Source organism: Heterodontus francisci, chromosome 14 (assembly GCF_036365525.1).
Source record: "Heterodontus francisci isolate sHetFra1 chromosome 14, sHetFra1.hap1, whole genome shotgun sequence".
NCBI lineage: Eukaryota > Metazoa > Chordata > Chondrichthyes > Heterodontiformes > Heterodontidae > Heterodontus > Heterodontus francisci.
The window spans coordinates 12,391,869-12,407,700 of record NC_090384.1 but is presented as its reverse complement, the minus strand read 5'-3'; the positions used below and the strand labels follow the sequence as shown (position 1 = coordinate 12,407,700).

Genomic DNA, 15,832 nt, shown 5'->3' with positions numbered 1-15,832 from the left:
CACTCTAAGCATAGCCAGCATTTCCAGTACATCCTGCCTATCAATTTTCATCCCATCCATTACCTCTACCATCTCTGCTTCTACATATATTTTGCCAGCATCCTCCTCTTAGTGATACAAAGTACTCATTTAAGTGTTCTAGCCTTGCTCTGCACCTCTAAGTATATAAAAAGGGGAGGCAGTGGCATAGTAGTAATCTCACTGGACTAGGAATGCAGAGCCCAGGCTAATGCTCTGGGGACATGGGTTTGAATCCCACCATGGCAGATGGTGAAATTTGAATTCAATTAATAAATTTGGAATTGAAAAAGCTAGTCTAATGATGACCATGAAACCTTATCGATTGTGTAAAAACCCATCTGGTTCACTAATATCCTTTAGGGAAGGAAATCTGCCGTCCTTGCATGGTCTGGCCGACGTGACTCCAGACCCACAGCAATGTGGTTGACTCTTAAAATGCCCTCTGAAATGGCCTTGCAAGCCACTCAGTTCAAGGGCAATTATAGATGGGCAAGAAATGCTGGTGGAACCCACATCCCACAAACGAATTTTAAAAATCATCCTCTTTGTCTCTAATAGGCCCTCCCCCTCCCTCCCCCACCTGTTACATGCTGGTAGAAGATTTTTGGGTTCCCTTTTGTGCCATTCTATTCTCATTCTTTCATGGAGTCATAGAGTCATAACAACACAGAAGGAGGCCATTCAACCCATCAAGCTTGTCCTATCTCTCTGTGGAGCAATGAAATCAGTCCCATTCCCCCACTCTATCCCCGTAGCCCTGCAAATTTGTTTCCCTCAAGTGATTTCCTTTTGAAATCATTAATCATCTCCGCTTCCACCACCCTTCCTAGTCAGTGAGCTCCAGGTCATTCCCTGGATGACCTGTTCTTCCTCTCATCCCACTTGCATCCTTTGCCCAAAACCTTAAATCTGTGTCCCCTAGCCCTCGTTGCCAGTCTTATTTTCCTCTTCACTTCCCCTCTCAACTTCATGTATTCAGCCTGGTTCTCACTTGAAGAATTCCCCTGACATGCATCCTTTTTTTCTGGTTCATCATATTCTCTATCTCCCTCTTCATCCAAGGAGCCCTGGCTTTGGTTCCCTTACCTTTACCCCCCCCCGCCAACCCCCCCCCCCCCCCCACCTCTTGTTAGAATGCACCTAGCCCGTATCTGAAACATCTCCCCCTTCAAGATCACACATTGTTCCCTAACAATTTTTTCTGTCAATCTTTGGTTCCATTTTACCCTGGCTAGGTTCCCTCTCATCCCATTGAAATTAGTCCTTTTCCAATTTAGAAGTTCTACTTTAGATTGTTCCTTGCTCTTTATTATTTAAACCTTATTCCCATTAAACAGCTGACCATCTAACATCCCCTCCTGGCTCCCATGTTAGCTAATAGTGTAAATGTCAAGTACTGTCTCCTTCCCTTTCAAAACCACAGTCATTCCTCTCCCTCCTCAAAAATCCCCACCCTTGACTCCTCTGTACCTACAAACAACCACCTCATTTCCAACATTAGTTTCCTCTCCAAAGTCATCAAGCATGTTGCTGCCTCCCAATTCCATGCTCATCTTTCCTGCAACTCTGTGTTTGAATCCCTCCAATCAGTTTTCACCCCTGCTACAGCACTGAAATGGCTCTTATCAAAGTCACAAATGACATCTTATTTGACTGTGACTGTGATAAACTATCCCTACTTGTCCTTCTCAACCTGTCTGCAGCCTTTGACACAGTTGACCAGACCATCCCCCTCTCCTGCCTCCTCACTATCATCCAGCGGGATGGTGCTGCTGTCTCCTGTTTCCACTCCTGCCTATCAGATCATAGAGCATTTCAAACTATGGCTTCTTTTGCCACCCTCTCTTTCTTCCCCCCACCCCCCCCCCCCCCCGCCGCCCCCCCAATCCATACCCTTCCCCACCCTTGGCTGCCTCCTTTTCTTCATCTACATGCTGACCCACAGCTATGGGGTCAGGTTTCACATAGACTGACAACATCCATCTCTATCTCACCACTACATCTCTCTACCTCAGCACTGTCTCTGATTTATCACATTGCTTGCCCAACATCCAGTATTGGATGAGCAGAAATTTCTTCCAACTAAATATTAGGAAGACCTGAAGTCATTGTCTTTTGTCCCCTTGGTGTCCTATTTGATCCTGCGCTGAGCTTCTGGCACTGTATCCTCTCATCACAAAGACTACCTACTTCTAGCTCCATAACATTGCCAGGCTCTGCCCTGCCTCAGCTCATCTGCTGCTGAAGCCCTTATCCATACACTTGTTATCTCTAACCTTTATTATTCCAACACTGTTCTGGCCAGTCTCCCACCTTCCACTTTCCACCCTCTGTAAACTTCAACTTGTCCATGACTCTGCTGCTCATGTCCTAACTCAAACCAAATCCCACTCAGCCATCACCACTGTCCTTGCAGATCTTCATTAGCTCCCAGTACACGAATGTCTCAGATTGAAAATTCTTATCCTAGTTTTCATTACCCTCCATAGCCTTGACTCTCCTTATCTCTGCAACCTCCTCCAATCCTATTAATCTCCAAGATCTCTACTCCTCGAATTCTGGCCTTTTGCGCACCCCTGATTTTTCTTTAATTGCTGCGTCATTGGCAGCGAGCCTTCACCTGCCTAGGCCCTAAGCTGTGGAATTACCTCCCGAGACACCTCCACATTTCTTTTTTCATTTAAAACCCTCCATTAAAACCCAGATCTTCAGTCAAATGTTTGATGACCCCCTCCTAATGTCTCCTTGCTTGGCTTCTTTTGTCTGATTACACTCCAGTGAAGTGAGATGTCATGATTGTGCCCACCTCAGCGCATGAAAGTGGCTCATGGGCCAATGACTTTTAAACAAGACTGTGAGCTGAAGGGTTGAGGCCCAGTGCTGGAAGGTAAAATGCTGCAGTTAAAAGTTGACAGAAAGACCGGAAATGCTGAAAAGTGCAAAATCAGTCCACGGAAGGGACAGGGCGCAGAATTTTATTGTATTTTTGTCCCCTGTGTTTTTGAGGAGTTCTGGGAGATTGCATTAAGTAAGTGTAATTTGCTTTGACTGTTACTCTGAAGTACAACAGTGTTACAACCAGATGAGGAAGGGGTCGAGGGCTCCTCTCTCGGCCTTTTCCTGGTTTGGCCGTAACAGAGTTTAACTTTTAAAACTGTGTTGTTTTGCTTTCCCTCAGTGAGTCCTTGCTCACTGCTCTCTAATAGTATATCTTCCTATCTTTGGCCTCCTTGTCTCGAGAGACAATGGGTAAGCGCCTGGAGGTGGTCAGTGGTTTGTGCAGCAGCGCCTGGAGTGGCTATAAAGGCCAATTCTAGAGTGACAGACTCTTCCACAGGTGCTGCAGATAAAATTGGTTGTCGGGGCTATTACACAGTTGGCTCTCTCCTTGCGCTTCTGTCTTTTTTCCTGCCACCTGCTAAGACTCTTTGACTCGCCACGCTTTAGCCCCGCCTTTATGGTTGCCTGCCAGCTCTGGCGATCGCTGGCAACTGACTCCCACGACTTGTGATCAATTTCACAGGATTTCATGTCGCGTTTGCAGACGTCTTTAAAGCGGAACCGTGGACGGCCGGTGGGTCTGATACCAGTGACGAGCTCGCTGTACAATGTGTCCTTGGAGATCCTGCCATCTTCCATGCGGCTCACATGGCCAAGCCATCTCTGGCGCCGCTGGCTTAGTAGGGTGTATATGCTGGGGATGTTGGCCGCCTCGAGGACTTCTGTGTTGGAGATACGGTCCTGCCACCTGATGCCAAGGATTCTCCGGAGGCAGCGAAGATGGAATGAATTGAGACGTCGCTCTTGGCTGATGGACGTTGTCCAGGCCTCGCTGCCGTAGAGCAAGTTACTGAGGACACAGGCCTGATACACTTGGACTTTTGTATTCCGTGTCAGTGCGCCATTTTCTCACATTCTCTTGGCCAGTCTGGACATAGCAGTGGAAGCCTTACCCATGCGCTTGTTGATTTCTGCATCGAGAGACAGGTTACTGGTGATAGTTGAGCCTAGGTAGGTGAACTCTTGAACCACTTCCAGAGTGTGGTCGCCGATATTGATAGATGGGGCATTTCTGACGTCCTGTTCCATGATGTTCGTTTTCTTGAGGCTGATGGTTAGGCCAAATTCTAATAGTAATTGTAAAGGAATCAAACATTCAGGTTTTCTCAGATTTAAACAAGAAAGGTATAAGTTTATTCGTCTTAAACCTCTAACTCAGTTAAAACCCTGTGCTCTGTTCCCCTTTCAACGAGTTATTTTCAATGTCCAGTAAACGTTCAAATAGTGTTCCATATGGTGGAATTAATATGTTTCCATTTGGCAGGTGTGATTTCTGTCACACCTCCACATCCGGCTGAATTAAATGCGACGCTAGGGGGAGCACTTCATTATGAATTAGAAGAAAGAGAAAGTACGGGAAAACGTACATGCATTTCTCTCATTCTCATTCATTCAGAAATCTTTAAAATTGTTACTGTCCGTCTTTCCTTTGTAGCAGTGCTGCTTTAAACTGCCCCTTTCTTGAGATGGGTCTGAGATAATTATGTGTTGCCCAAGGGGTTTAAAGTTTCTTCACTATCAGCCTGCAATATGTTGGGAATGGGCATCCCAATAAAGGTGATTTTTGAGGAGGTTTGAAGTTTTCACATTTCCGTGATTGTCTAGGGTGCCTTTGTTCCTGTTGGGATCTGCAGGGGATGGTTAGATTGAATTATCCCTGGTTTGGAGTTCTGATCATGGGAGTCGGCAGTGGGTGGATCAACTTTGATCTCTCTTTCAGTGCCCTGATGAGTCATGCAAGTGCTTTTCACTTTAAGGTATTGTTGGTTCTCTTTTCTCCTGACTGTGGAGGAGGATTCTTTGTTAATCTTCCCTTTGTCCTCTGGGACATTCCTGCTTGCAGATAATTGTCCAGATTCTACTGTAGTCCCCTGTGGCACATCGACTAGGTGAGGCATCACCCTTGCAGTTTCTCTGCCCTCTTGAGGATTTTTTGTCCTTGCAGATTTCTGTAAATGCTGTTAGCCACTCTGGTGGGGTGTTTCTTGTGTCTGCATTTACATAGGAGGACATTGGGTCTAATTTTTCCAACATTTCAGCGTTGGCTGACTGGACAGTAGGGGTTTTCATTTGGGAATCCTCCCGGACCTCCTTTTAATTTGTCTTCTGTCCCTTTTTCCCCTTTTCTCTCTCACTTTCTGCCAGCACTGTGCCTGTCGGTCCCCTTTTGTTCTCGGCAATGGATCTTACAATTCACCAGCCCTCTGCTGGAGGGTCCTTCAAATGCTGGTACAGGACTTAGGGGTGTAGATTTCACTGCAGGTTGGGTGTTTCCCTTCAACCTGGCACGTGTGGCAACTCCTACACTACTCCACCATATTTTTGTGGAGTTTTGGCCCGGCAAACCGCTGTCTTATGTGGGCTTTGGTTTTTCGTATACCGACATGTACAGCCACTGTAATCTCTTGGGCCACTGTTAATATTTCTCTCCGGTACCTCTGCAGCACCACTAACTGGTAAACCACTGTCCACTCTTTGTCCTCACGTCTGTGAGGAGAACTCACTCCCTCATCAGTACCTCATTCTTTAAATAATTGCAATCAGCGACTCCCTCTGCTTTAATTTCAGTCTGTGCTAACTCTCTCAACACTGGGTCGGCTCGCTGAGCCTCAGCTAGGGAAGATCCATTTAAACAATTCCCTGGATCCTCTAATTTTCCAAAGAAAGTCTCAAACAGACAGACCTCTTGGTCATCTGCCTGCAGTGCCAATGCAGTCTCCTCTGGGGGAGCTGGTTTGGTCATGGCCCGATTCACTACATGTTCAGGGGAACTGCAGGGGACCGTCTCCTGCCACTGCCCTGTCTCTCTGACCTCCTTCAGTTTCTCACTACTGGGGAAGCTATCACCTTCACCCCCACCGGATCATTACCTAGGAGCAAGTCAGCCCCGTCCACAGGGAAACTAGGGCCAATCCATACGGTCACTAGTCCCGAAACTAGGTTGCACTCCGAGTGCACCTGGTGTAAAGGTACAGGCGTACACTGCCCTCCAATACTATTCACCACCATTCTGGTATTTACTGCACTCTCTGGGGGACAGGTCGGGCCCTTTCCCAATAAAAGGGATTCTAGTGGCCCTGTATCCCTGAGGATTACTATGGGCTTCTTGCCCCACTCAAGGGGTATGGGGTTACTATCTCTTTAGACACAAAATCCTGATAATCTTCAGGGATCCTATTAAATTTTCCTGCACTCGCAGCAGTACGTTTTCTAGGTCTTACAATTGCTGCAGTTGAAGCCACAGCTTGTTCAGCTGTGCTTTCCATCAGGTCCCTTCTCTTTCACTGACCGGGTGTGCCCTGATTAACCCTACCGGCTTTCCCCATAGTTTCCAGCAGTCAGCTCTTAGATGACCTGCCTTATTACGATGGAGTACACAGGTCTCCAGGTCTCACTCCTACTCATTGCACCTTCCTTTTTTGGCTGGAGGAGGGCCCCCTGTGTGTCCTGCTTTTCTTTCTCTCCAAGGACTGCTTGGGCTTCTATCCCCTTCCCATCCTTTGTCCATTTCAGATTTGTGGAGGTGACTAGGAAAGGTTTTCCCCTGGGAAACCGACTTGTATGTTAGAGAGCAAACTCATCAGCCAGAACTGTGCTTCCTCGCTTTGTGCACTTTTTGTTCCTCCATATGGGTCTTTATGGAAAGGGGGAAGAGAGTTTTTAAATTCCTCTAGCAAAATCGCCACTCTGAGGTTTTCATAGCTGGGCTGCACTTTAAGAGCCCTCAATCACTGGTCAAAAGCCAGCTGCTTACTTCTCTCAAACACCAAGTAAATTTGATCAATCTGTTTCCTGAGGGTTCAGAACTTCTGGCAGTGGGCTTCCGGTACTAGCTCATGTGCCCTGAGGGTAGCAATTTTTGTCAGTTCATAATTTGATGAACTTTCATCTGGCAGCAGAGAATAAACCTCATGGGTTTTTCTGGTTCGCTTGCTTTCCAGCAGGCCATTTTAACTGCCTTGCTAGTTTCTCAAAAGATACAAAAAATGCTTCCATGTCTCCCTCGTTGAATTTTGGAATCAGTTGGGAAAATTTTAAAAATTCAGTACACAGCTCCGCACCACTTGTATTTTCCATGCTTTCACTGGGGTTGCTCTGTCGCTCCCTAGCTAACTCAAGCGCCTCAGCTCTTTTTCATCCCATTCCTTCTGGAAATTCCTTTCACTCACTCTTTCCTGTCTTCTTTTCTCTCACTCTCTCGCTCTCCTCTAATTCAAGTTTCCTCTGTTCCAATTGTGTCTTTGCTAGCAATAGCCTGTCAGAGTTTATTTCTAACCCTGTCTCTGATTCTTCAGATTCGACAGAAAAGTGGTTGGCCACTAGTCTTAGGAGTTTGGACATCCTAGCCTTGGCACAGAAAGCGATCCCACACTGCTCAGCCATATTTATCAACTCCTCCATAGACAGTGCCTTGAACTTATCCCAAGTTATTTCACCCTGGCTTGGGTAGTTACTGGTTTCAGTCGCGGACATGTTATTATTCTAGCGCACGCAACCACAAGAAAACATGTATTGAAATCTTTTCTCTTTTTAATTGGAATCAATTTGACTTCCCACTTCTAATTTCTCATTTGTCTGTAGGTCCAATCTCGGATGCTAGCCCCCAAATTTCTGTTACGACCAGGTGAGGAAGGGGTCTAGGACTCCCCTCCTGCCCCTTTCCTGGTTTGGCCCTAACTTTGAACTTTTAAAAACCAGTGTTTTTTTAGCTTCGCCTCACTGAGTCCTTGCTCACTGCTCTCTAATTGTAATTGTAAAGGAATCAATCAGACAGGATTTCTCAGATTTAAACAAGAAAGGTGGAAGTTTATTAGCTTTAAAACTCTAACTCAGTTAAAACTACTAAGAATACATGACACAACCATGTTATCATGCATACACGATAAACACACACAAATAGATACAGAGGAGGAGAAAGAATTAAAGGGGCAGGTTTGAAGTAGTAGATGGAATTCACTTACTGGTTTTGGGTTGGTTGTAAAGTCTTGCAGTTCTTGTTGGGACCCAGTGCACACTTTCAAATTTGTTTCGCTGATACCAGAAGGCTGCAGAGTCTTCTGTCTTGAGGCTTATGTTCCTTCCATGGGTCCCTAGAACTTTGCATGACCGAGAGACCGTGCTTCTCTTTTGGTCTTCAAAAGCAGTCTGCCAAAATTTTGCTGTGAGCACAATTCAATCAATTCCCAGGTTGGCCAGTAGGTTAGTCATGTGACTATCTTTGTTTGAAATGGCATTGCCTGCGAGGTTTGTTGATTCTTCAAAGCTTACTAGACACATTCAGTTTGGGGGGTGATGGGGGCCGGGTGGAATGCTGGCTCTTACACATTCAATGACTCAATGTCTTTTGATCATCGCTATTGACAAAACCCATCTGGCTCAGTGGATCAAGGAGCAACCCCATTGTCTCTCTGCGCAACTGTCTCAGAATGCAAATGTGCAGCCATGCTTTCCACCGCTGCTCTGTGGTCTTGTAAACAAGTTATTTTCAATGTCCAGTAAGCGTTCAAATAGTGTTCCATATGGCGAAATTAATAAGTTTCCATTTGGCAGGTATGGTTTCCATCACAGCAGTTTAACTTTTCATATCAGGCCTTCTCTAGCCACTTGTTTCTCAGTCTGCTCTCTTTTTTTTATTCGTTCATGGGATGTAAGTGTCGCTGGCTAGGCCAGCATTTATTGCCCATCCCTAATTGCCCTTGAGAAGGTGGTGGTGAGTCGCCGCCTTGAACCGCTGCAGTCCATGTGGGGTAGGTACACCCACAGTGCTGTTAGGAAGGGAGTTCCAGGATTTTGACCCAGCGACAGTGAAGGAATGACGATATAGTTCCAAGCCAGGATGGTGTGTGACTTGGAGGAAAACATGCAGGTGGTGGTGTTCCCATGCATCTGTTGCCCTTGTCCTTCTAGGTGGTAGAGGTTGCAGGTTTGGAAGGTGCTGTCTAAGGAGCCTTGGTGCGTTGCTGCAGCGCATCTTGTAGATGGTACACACTGCTGCCACTGTGCGTGGAGGCAGTTTGTGGATGAGGTGCCAATCAAGCGGGCTGCTTTGTACTGGATGGTGTCGAGCTTCTTGAGTGTTGTTGGAGCTGCACCCATCCAGGCAATGGAGAGTATTCCATCACACTCCTGACTTGTGCCTTATAGATGGTGGACAGGCTTTTCAGAGTCAGGAGTTGAGTTACTCGCCACAGAAGTTCAGTTTCTGGTCAATGGTAAGCCCCCAGAATGTTGATAGTGGGGGTATTCAGCAATGATAATGCCATTGAATGTCAAGGGGAGATGGTTAGATTCTCTCTTGTTGGAGATGGTCATTGCCCGCCACTTGTGTGGCGCGAATGTTACTTGTCACTTATCAGCTCAAGCCTGGATATCGTCCAGGTCTTGCTGCATTTATACACGGACTGCTTCAGTATCTGAGGGGTCGTGAATGGTGCTGAACATTGTGCAATCATCAGTGAATATCCCCATTCTGACATTATGACTGAAGGAAGGTCATTGATGAAGCAGCTGAAGATGGTTGGGCCTAGGTCACTACCCTGAGGAAGACCTGCAGTGATGTCCTGGAGCTGAGATGATTGACCTCCAACGACCACAACCATCTTCCTTTGTACTAGGTATGACTTCATCCAGCAGACAGTTTTGCCCCTGATTCCCATTGACCCCAGTTTTGCTTGGGCTCCTTGATGCCATATTCAGTCAAATTCTGCCTTGATGTCAAGGGCAGTCATTCTCACCTCACCTCTTGAGTTCAGCTCTTTTTTTCAATGGTTGATCCAAGGCTGTAATGATGTCAGGAGCTGAGTGGCCCTGGCGGAACCCAAACTGTGCGTCACTGAGCAGATTATTGCTAAGCAAGTGCCACTTGATAGCACTGTCAACAACAACTTCCATCACTTTGCTGATCGAGAGTAGACTAATGGGGCAGTAATTGGTTAGGTTGGATTTGTTCTGTTTTTTTGTGTACAGGACATACCTGGGCAATTTTCCACAATGCTGGGTAGATGCCAGTGTTGTAGCTGTACTGGAACAGCTTGGCTAGAGGCGTTGCAAGTTCTGGAGCACAGGTCTTCAGTACTATTGCCAAAATATTGTCAGGGCCCATAGTCTTTGCAGTATCCAGTGCCTTCATTCATTTCTTGATATTACGCAGAGTGAATCAAATTGGCTGAAGTCTGGCATCTGTAATGCTGGGAGCTTCAGGAGGAGGCCGAGGTGGATCATCAACTCGGCACTTAAGATTGTTGCAAATGCTTCAGCCTTATCTTTTGCACTGATGTGCTGGGCTCCCTCATCGTTGAGGATGGGGCTATTTGTGGAGCCACCTCCTCCAGTTAGTTGTTTAATTGTCCACCACCATTCACAACTGGATGTGGTAGGACTACAGAGCTCGGTCTGATCCATTGGGATTGCTTAGCTCTGTCTATCACATGCTGCTTATGGTGTTTGGCACGCAGATAGTCCTGTGTTGTAGCTTCACCCAGGTTGACAACTCATTTTTGAGGTATGCCTGGTGCTGCTCCTGGCATGCCCTCCTGCACTCTTCATTGAACCTGCGTTGATTCCCCCGGCTTTATGGTAATGGTAGAGTGGGGGATATGCCGGGCTATGAGGTTACAGATTGTGGTTGTCTACAAATCTGCTGATGATGGCCCACAGCGCCTCATGGATGCCCAGTTTTAAGTTGCTCGATGTGTTCGAAATCTATCCTATTTAGCATGGTGGTCGTGCCATACAACACGAAGGAGGGTATCCTCGATGTGAGGACGGGACATCGTCTCCACAACGACTGTGCAGTGGTCACTCCTACCAATACTGTCATGGACAGATGCATCTGCAGCAGGCAGATTGGTGAGGATGAAGTCAAGTATGTTTTTCCCTTTTGTTGGTTCCCTCACTGCTGCAAACCCAGTCTAGCAGCTATGTCCTTTAGGACTCGGCCAGCTCCGTCAGTAGTAGTGCTACCGAGCCACTCTTGGTGATGGACATTGAAGTTCCCCACCCAGAGTACATTCTGTGCCCTTGCCACCCTCAGTGCTTCCTCCAAGTGGTGTTCAACATGGAGGAGTATTGATTCATCAGCTGAGGGGGGTAGGTAAGTGGTAATCAGCAGGAGGTTTCCTTGTCCATTTTTGACCTGATTCCATGAGACTTCGTGGGGGCCTGATTCGATGTTGAGAACTCCCAGGACAACTCGCTCCCAACTGTATACCACTGTGCCGCCTCCTCTGCCTATGGGACAGAACCTACCTGGGGATGGTGATGGTGGTGTCTTTTTGACATTGTATGTAAGGTATGATTCTGTGAGTATGACTGTGCCAAGCTATTGCTTGACTAGTCTGTCAGACAGCTCTCCCAACTTTGGCACAAGCCCCCAGATGTTAGTAAGGAGGACTTTGCAGGGTCGACAGTGCTGGGTTTGCCATTGTCGTTTCCGGTGCCTAGGTTGATGCTGGGTGGTCTGTCTGGTTTCATTCCTTATCAACTTTGTAGCGGTTTGATACAACTGAGTGGCTTCCTAGGCCAATTCAGAGGGCATTTAAGAGTCAAGCACATTGCTGTGGATCTGGTGTCACATGTGGGTCAGACCAGGTAAGGACAGCATATTTCCTTCCTAAAGGACTTAAGTGAATCAGATTTTTTTTTACAACAGTCGACAATGGTTTCATGGCCATCATTCAACTAGCTTTCAATTCCATATTTTATTAATTGAATTCAAATTCCATCTTCTGCCCTGGTGGGATTTGAACCCATGCCCCCAGGGCAATATCCTGGGTCTCTGGGTTACTAGTCCAGTGACATTACCACTACGCCACTGCCTCCCCGGTGAGATTGAAGAAGCATACATGTGAAAGGCATAATATCCAACACAGATCACAAGGTGCTCTAGTGTTATACCCCTGGGTGTTAGTATTGTACAATTAAACATTGGGCAGGACAGGCACACTCCTGAACAAAAGCTGGACAGACCACTTAGAATGACCAGCACCATCCCATCTGAGAATGCATCTAAGGCAGACGTGAAACTTCAAAAGGTGAGAAAGCTGGAGGCAAGTCCACGCAGCCACTGCCCCTCACTCTCAAAATCCAGGTTATTGTCCCCTTACTGACCCATCTCTGAGAGGAGGGTCTGGTTTCTCAGTAGCTGTCCTCATACTGACCCATCTCTGAGAGGGTGTGGTTTCACTGTGACTGTCCCCACAAAGACCCATCTCTGGGAGGAGGGTCTGGTTTCTCAGTAGCTATCCCCACACTGACCCGTCTCTGGGAGGAGGGTCTGGTTTCATGGTGATTGTCTCCTCACTGACCCGTCTCTGGGAGGAGGGTCTGGTTTCATGGTGATTGTCTCCTCACTGACCCATCTCTGATTGGAACAATACTGTGCAATCCCAGTCTGAGTGTTGTCACTCAAAAACTATGTATTAAACAGTCAGTATTGTTGATCTAGTGTGAGCTCCTGTTCCTTTACTTTGTGTCTAAAGATTTGTTCTTGTTGCAGGCGTGCTTCTCAAACAAATCCTCCAAAACATGACTCAAGCGATAAATGAGTCCACTCCAACTCCCCGGCTCAAAATGATCATGTACTCAGCGGTGAGTCATCTGAGATTATTATCAATCAAAGCTATTGAATATAAATGATCGATTGTATTAAACACAAGCAATAGTATTGAATATGCAATAGTCAATAGTATTAACTGCACCATGATCGACAGTGTTAAATACAATGATCAACAGGAGTATATACAATGCAACATTTCATCATATTAAATATGAACACTTTAGTATTAAATACAACAGCATGGCCAGCAGTGCTAACTACACCACGATCAACCGTATTAAATACGCTGCTACGATCAGATGGTATTAAACATATCGCCACGTTTGACGGTTTAAATACACCTTCATCGACAGTATTAAACAAACCATCACGATCAACAGTATTAAATACAGTCATTGAAAGTATTAAACACATTGCGATCGATGGCATCAAATGCACTGCTGCGATTAGCAGTTTTAAATTTATCTCCACGATCCTCAGTCTACCAACCATGCTGTTTCACCTGGAAGGAGTGTTTGGGGCTTGGATGGTGAGAAGGGAGGAGGTAAAAGGGTAGATATTGTATCTCCTGTGCTTGCATGGAAAGGTGCTGTGGAAAGGGGAAGGTGTGTTCGGGGTGATTGAGGAGTGGACCAAGGTGCCCCGACTCGCAGGTTTCTGGCAGCATGCGAATGCAGTATGTCATCAGAAGTTGCACCTGATCATGAGTCTCAGAAGCAGCCTCTGATGGAAAATTGGAGGTCAAAGATCAACTACAATCTTATTGAATGATGGAACAAACTCAAGGGACTTTATGACCTACTCCTGTGCCTATTTCATATGTTTTTGTACTACGTTTAGCAGCTGAGTGATAAGGATGGGTCACTCATGGTTGCATAGCATTCAAATCTTGTTACCATGCTAAGGCTGTGTATTATCAATTTGCATTGCAATAGACACCCTAACTAAAAATAAAAAGGGGGGCCCGTCATGCTCTGAAATTGTGGAACTCACTGTCATGTCCGGCAGGCTCCAGCGTGCCTAATCGGTAAATGAGTTGCTGTTCAATGAGCATGTGTTGATGTTCGCTGGAACACTGCAGCAATCCCAGGGCAGAGATGTGGACATGACAGCAGGGCGGGGGGCGAAGTGTTGAAATGGCCAGCAACTGGAAGCTCGGGATGTTCCGCAAAGTTGTCACCCAGTCTGCGTTTGGTCACCCCAGTGTAAAGGAGACCACATTGTGAGCAGCGAATACAGTATACTAAATTGAAAGAAGTGCAAGTAAATCTCTGCTTCCCCTGAAAGGAGTGTTTGGGGCCTTGGATAGTGAAGAGAGAGGAGGTAAATGAGCAAGTATTACACCTCCTGCGATTGCAGGGGAAGGTGCCGTGGGAAGGGACGAAGTGGTGGGGGCAATGGAGGAGTCGCCGAGAGTGTCGCAGAGGGAACAATCCCTTCGGAATGCTGACAGGGGAAGGGAGGGGAAACATGAGTCAAGCAAGGTAAGGGAAGAGTTGGGGATGGACCATGTGAAGGCGAGGAAGGCTAGAATTGGAAGCAAGCTTGAATTCCTGTCTTGACCTTTCCAATGTACACCACAGATCACACAATTCGGCTCTGTCCAGATGAAGTATCCAGCACAGAGGCTGGTGGGATGCCCAGCTGAGTGGGAAGACTCAGGTCACATATATAGCTTGTAGTTTCAGCCGTTTTGTTTTCTACCAGTTCACTTGGACACAGCCCGCTGAAGCGGGTCAAATCTCATCAACCCTCAGACAGTCACTCATGCTATTCATAGTGTTTTGAGAATTGTGTCAAACTGAAACAAAACACAAACCACACCTGATAGCTGTGGATCAATAACATCATTCCCCCTGAGGCAGGAGGTATTGGGTTCAAGTTCCAACCCAGAGATTTGAGCACTTAATCCAGGCTGACTCTCCAGTGGTCGGAGGGGCAGGGCTGCGGGAGCGCTGCACGGTCGGAGGGGCAGGGCTGCTGGGAGCGCTGCACGGTCGGAGAGGGCAGGGCTGCGGGAGCGCTGCACGGTCGGAGGGGCAGGGCTGCGAGAGCGCTGCACGGTCGGAGGGGCAGGGCTGCGGGAGCGCTGCACACGGTCGGAGGGGCAGGGCTGCGGGAGCACTGCACGGTCGGAAGGGCACGGCTGCGGGAGCACTGCACGGTCGGAGGGGCTATCTTTCAGATAAGACATTGGACCTAGGCTCGCATTGTCCTCTCGGTGGATGCAAAAGATCCCACAGCATTATTTAAAAGAAGAGGGGAATTGTCCCTGGTGTCTTTGTCAATATTTATTTATTCCTCAACCGCCACTAAAAACACACTCTTTCAGTATACAAATAGTATGCTGCATTTCCTACATTACTATGTAGCAAGTGACTCCACTTCTAAAGTACTTCATTTGTTGTAATGCACTTTGTGACATCCTGAGGTGATGAAAGGTGCTATATAAATGCACATCTTTTTACTTGAAATAGAGTGGAATGAAGTGCAGCTGGCTTTCTTTGGTTGGACCCAGCACCCCAGAACTAGGGAGAACTGAAAGCAGTCAGGTGGTCCTGTTCCTGATCCCTGTTTGGTGACTTCATTTTGGAAAGGATCTGTTTGAATGGATGAATTGGACAGGATGAGGCTTGGCAGTTAAGCTCCACACAGTGGAACAACTTGGCAGTTAAGCTCCACACAGTGGAATAACTTGCTCTTCTGCTCTTGCTCACAGTCTAGCATTAGGCAGAAGTGATTGTTCATGGAACTGCAGGCTGACTGACCTCAGGGGAAGAGGGGAGTTGGAGAACAATTTCTAACCCATTTAAATGTTTGCATTCTTTCCACAGCACGATATAACGCTTGTGGCTCTACAGATGGCCCTGAATGTGTACAACGGCAACATTCCTCCGTATGCTTCTTGTCACATGTTTGAGCTATATCAAGAGGATGACGGGTAGGTTCTGGGGGCCTCTGCTTGAAATGCACAGGCCTGCTGTCTGCCCTTCCCAGATGCAAGCCATTCGGCCCTGCTCAACTTTGCTGATGAAAGATCAGCCATATTGGGAAGGGGCAGATTGTTGCCAGCACAAGCCATATATCCACTTGTGGTTCCTGCATGTCTTATTGCTTCTACAAGTTCACTCACAGTTTCTGTGGGTCAGTTTCTCTACCTCCGATAACTGAAACTGGTATCTGTGTGTCAGTAAC

At 46.9% G+C, this 15,832-nt stretch overlaps 1 protein-coding gene across 1 annotated transcript in view; it reads left to right on the top strand.

Moving 5' to 3' along the window:
* acp2 (acid phosphatase 2, lysosomal) overlaps window positions 1–15,582 on the top strand; it is a 68,892-nt gene extending 53,310 nt beyond the window's left edge. The window contains exons 8-9 of the mRNA XM_068045889.1: window positions 12,578–12,669; window positions 15,472–15,582. Of these exons, the coding sequence (XP_067901990.1) occupies window positions 12,578–12,669; window positions 15,472–15,582 (203 nt within the window). The remainder of the gene's footprint in view (window positions 1–12,577; window positions 12,670–15,471) is intronic.
* The last annotated feature ends 250 nt before the right edge of the window (window positions 15,583–15,832 follow it).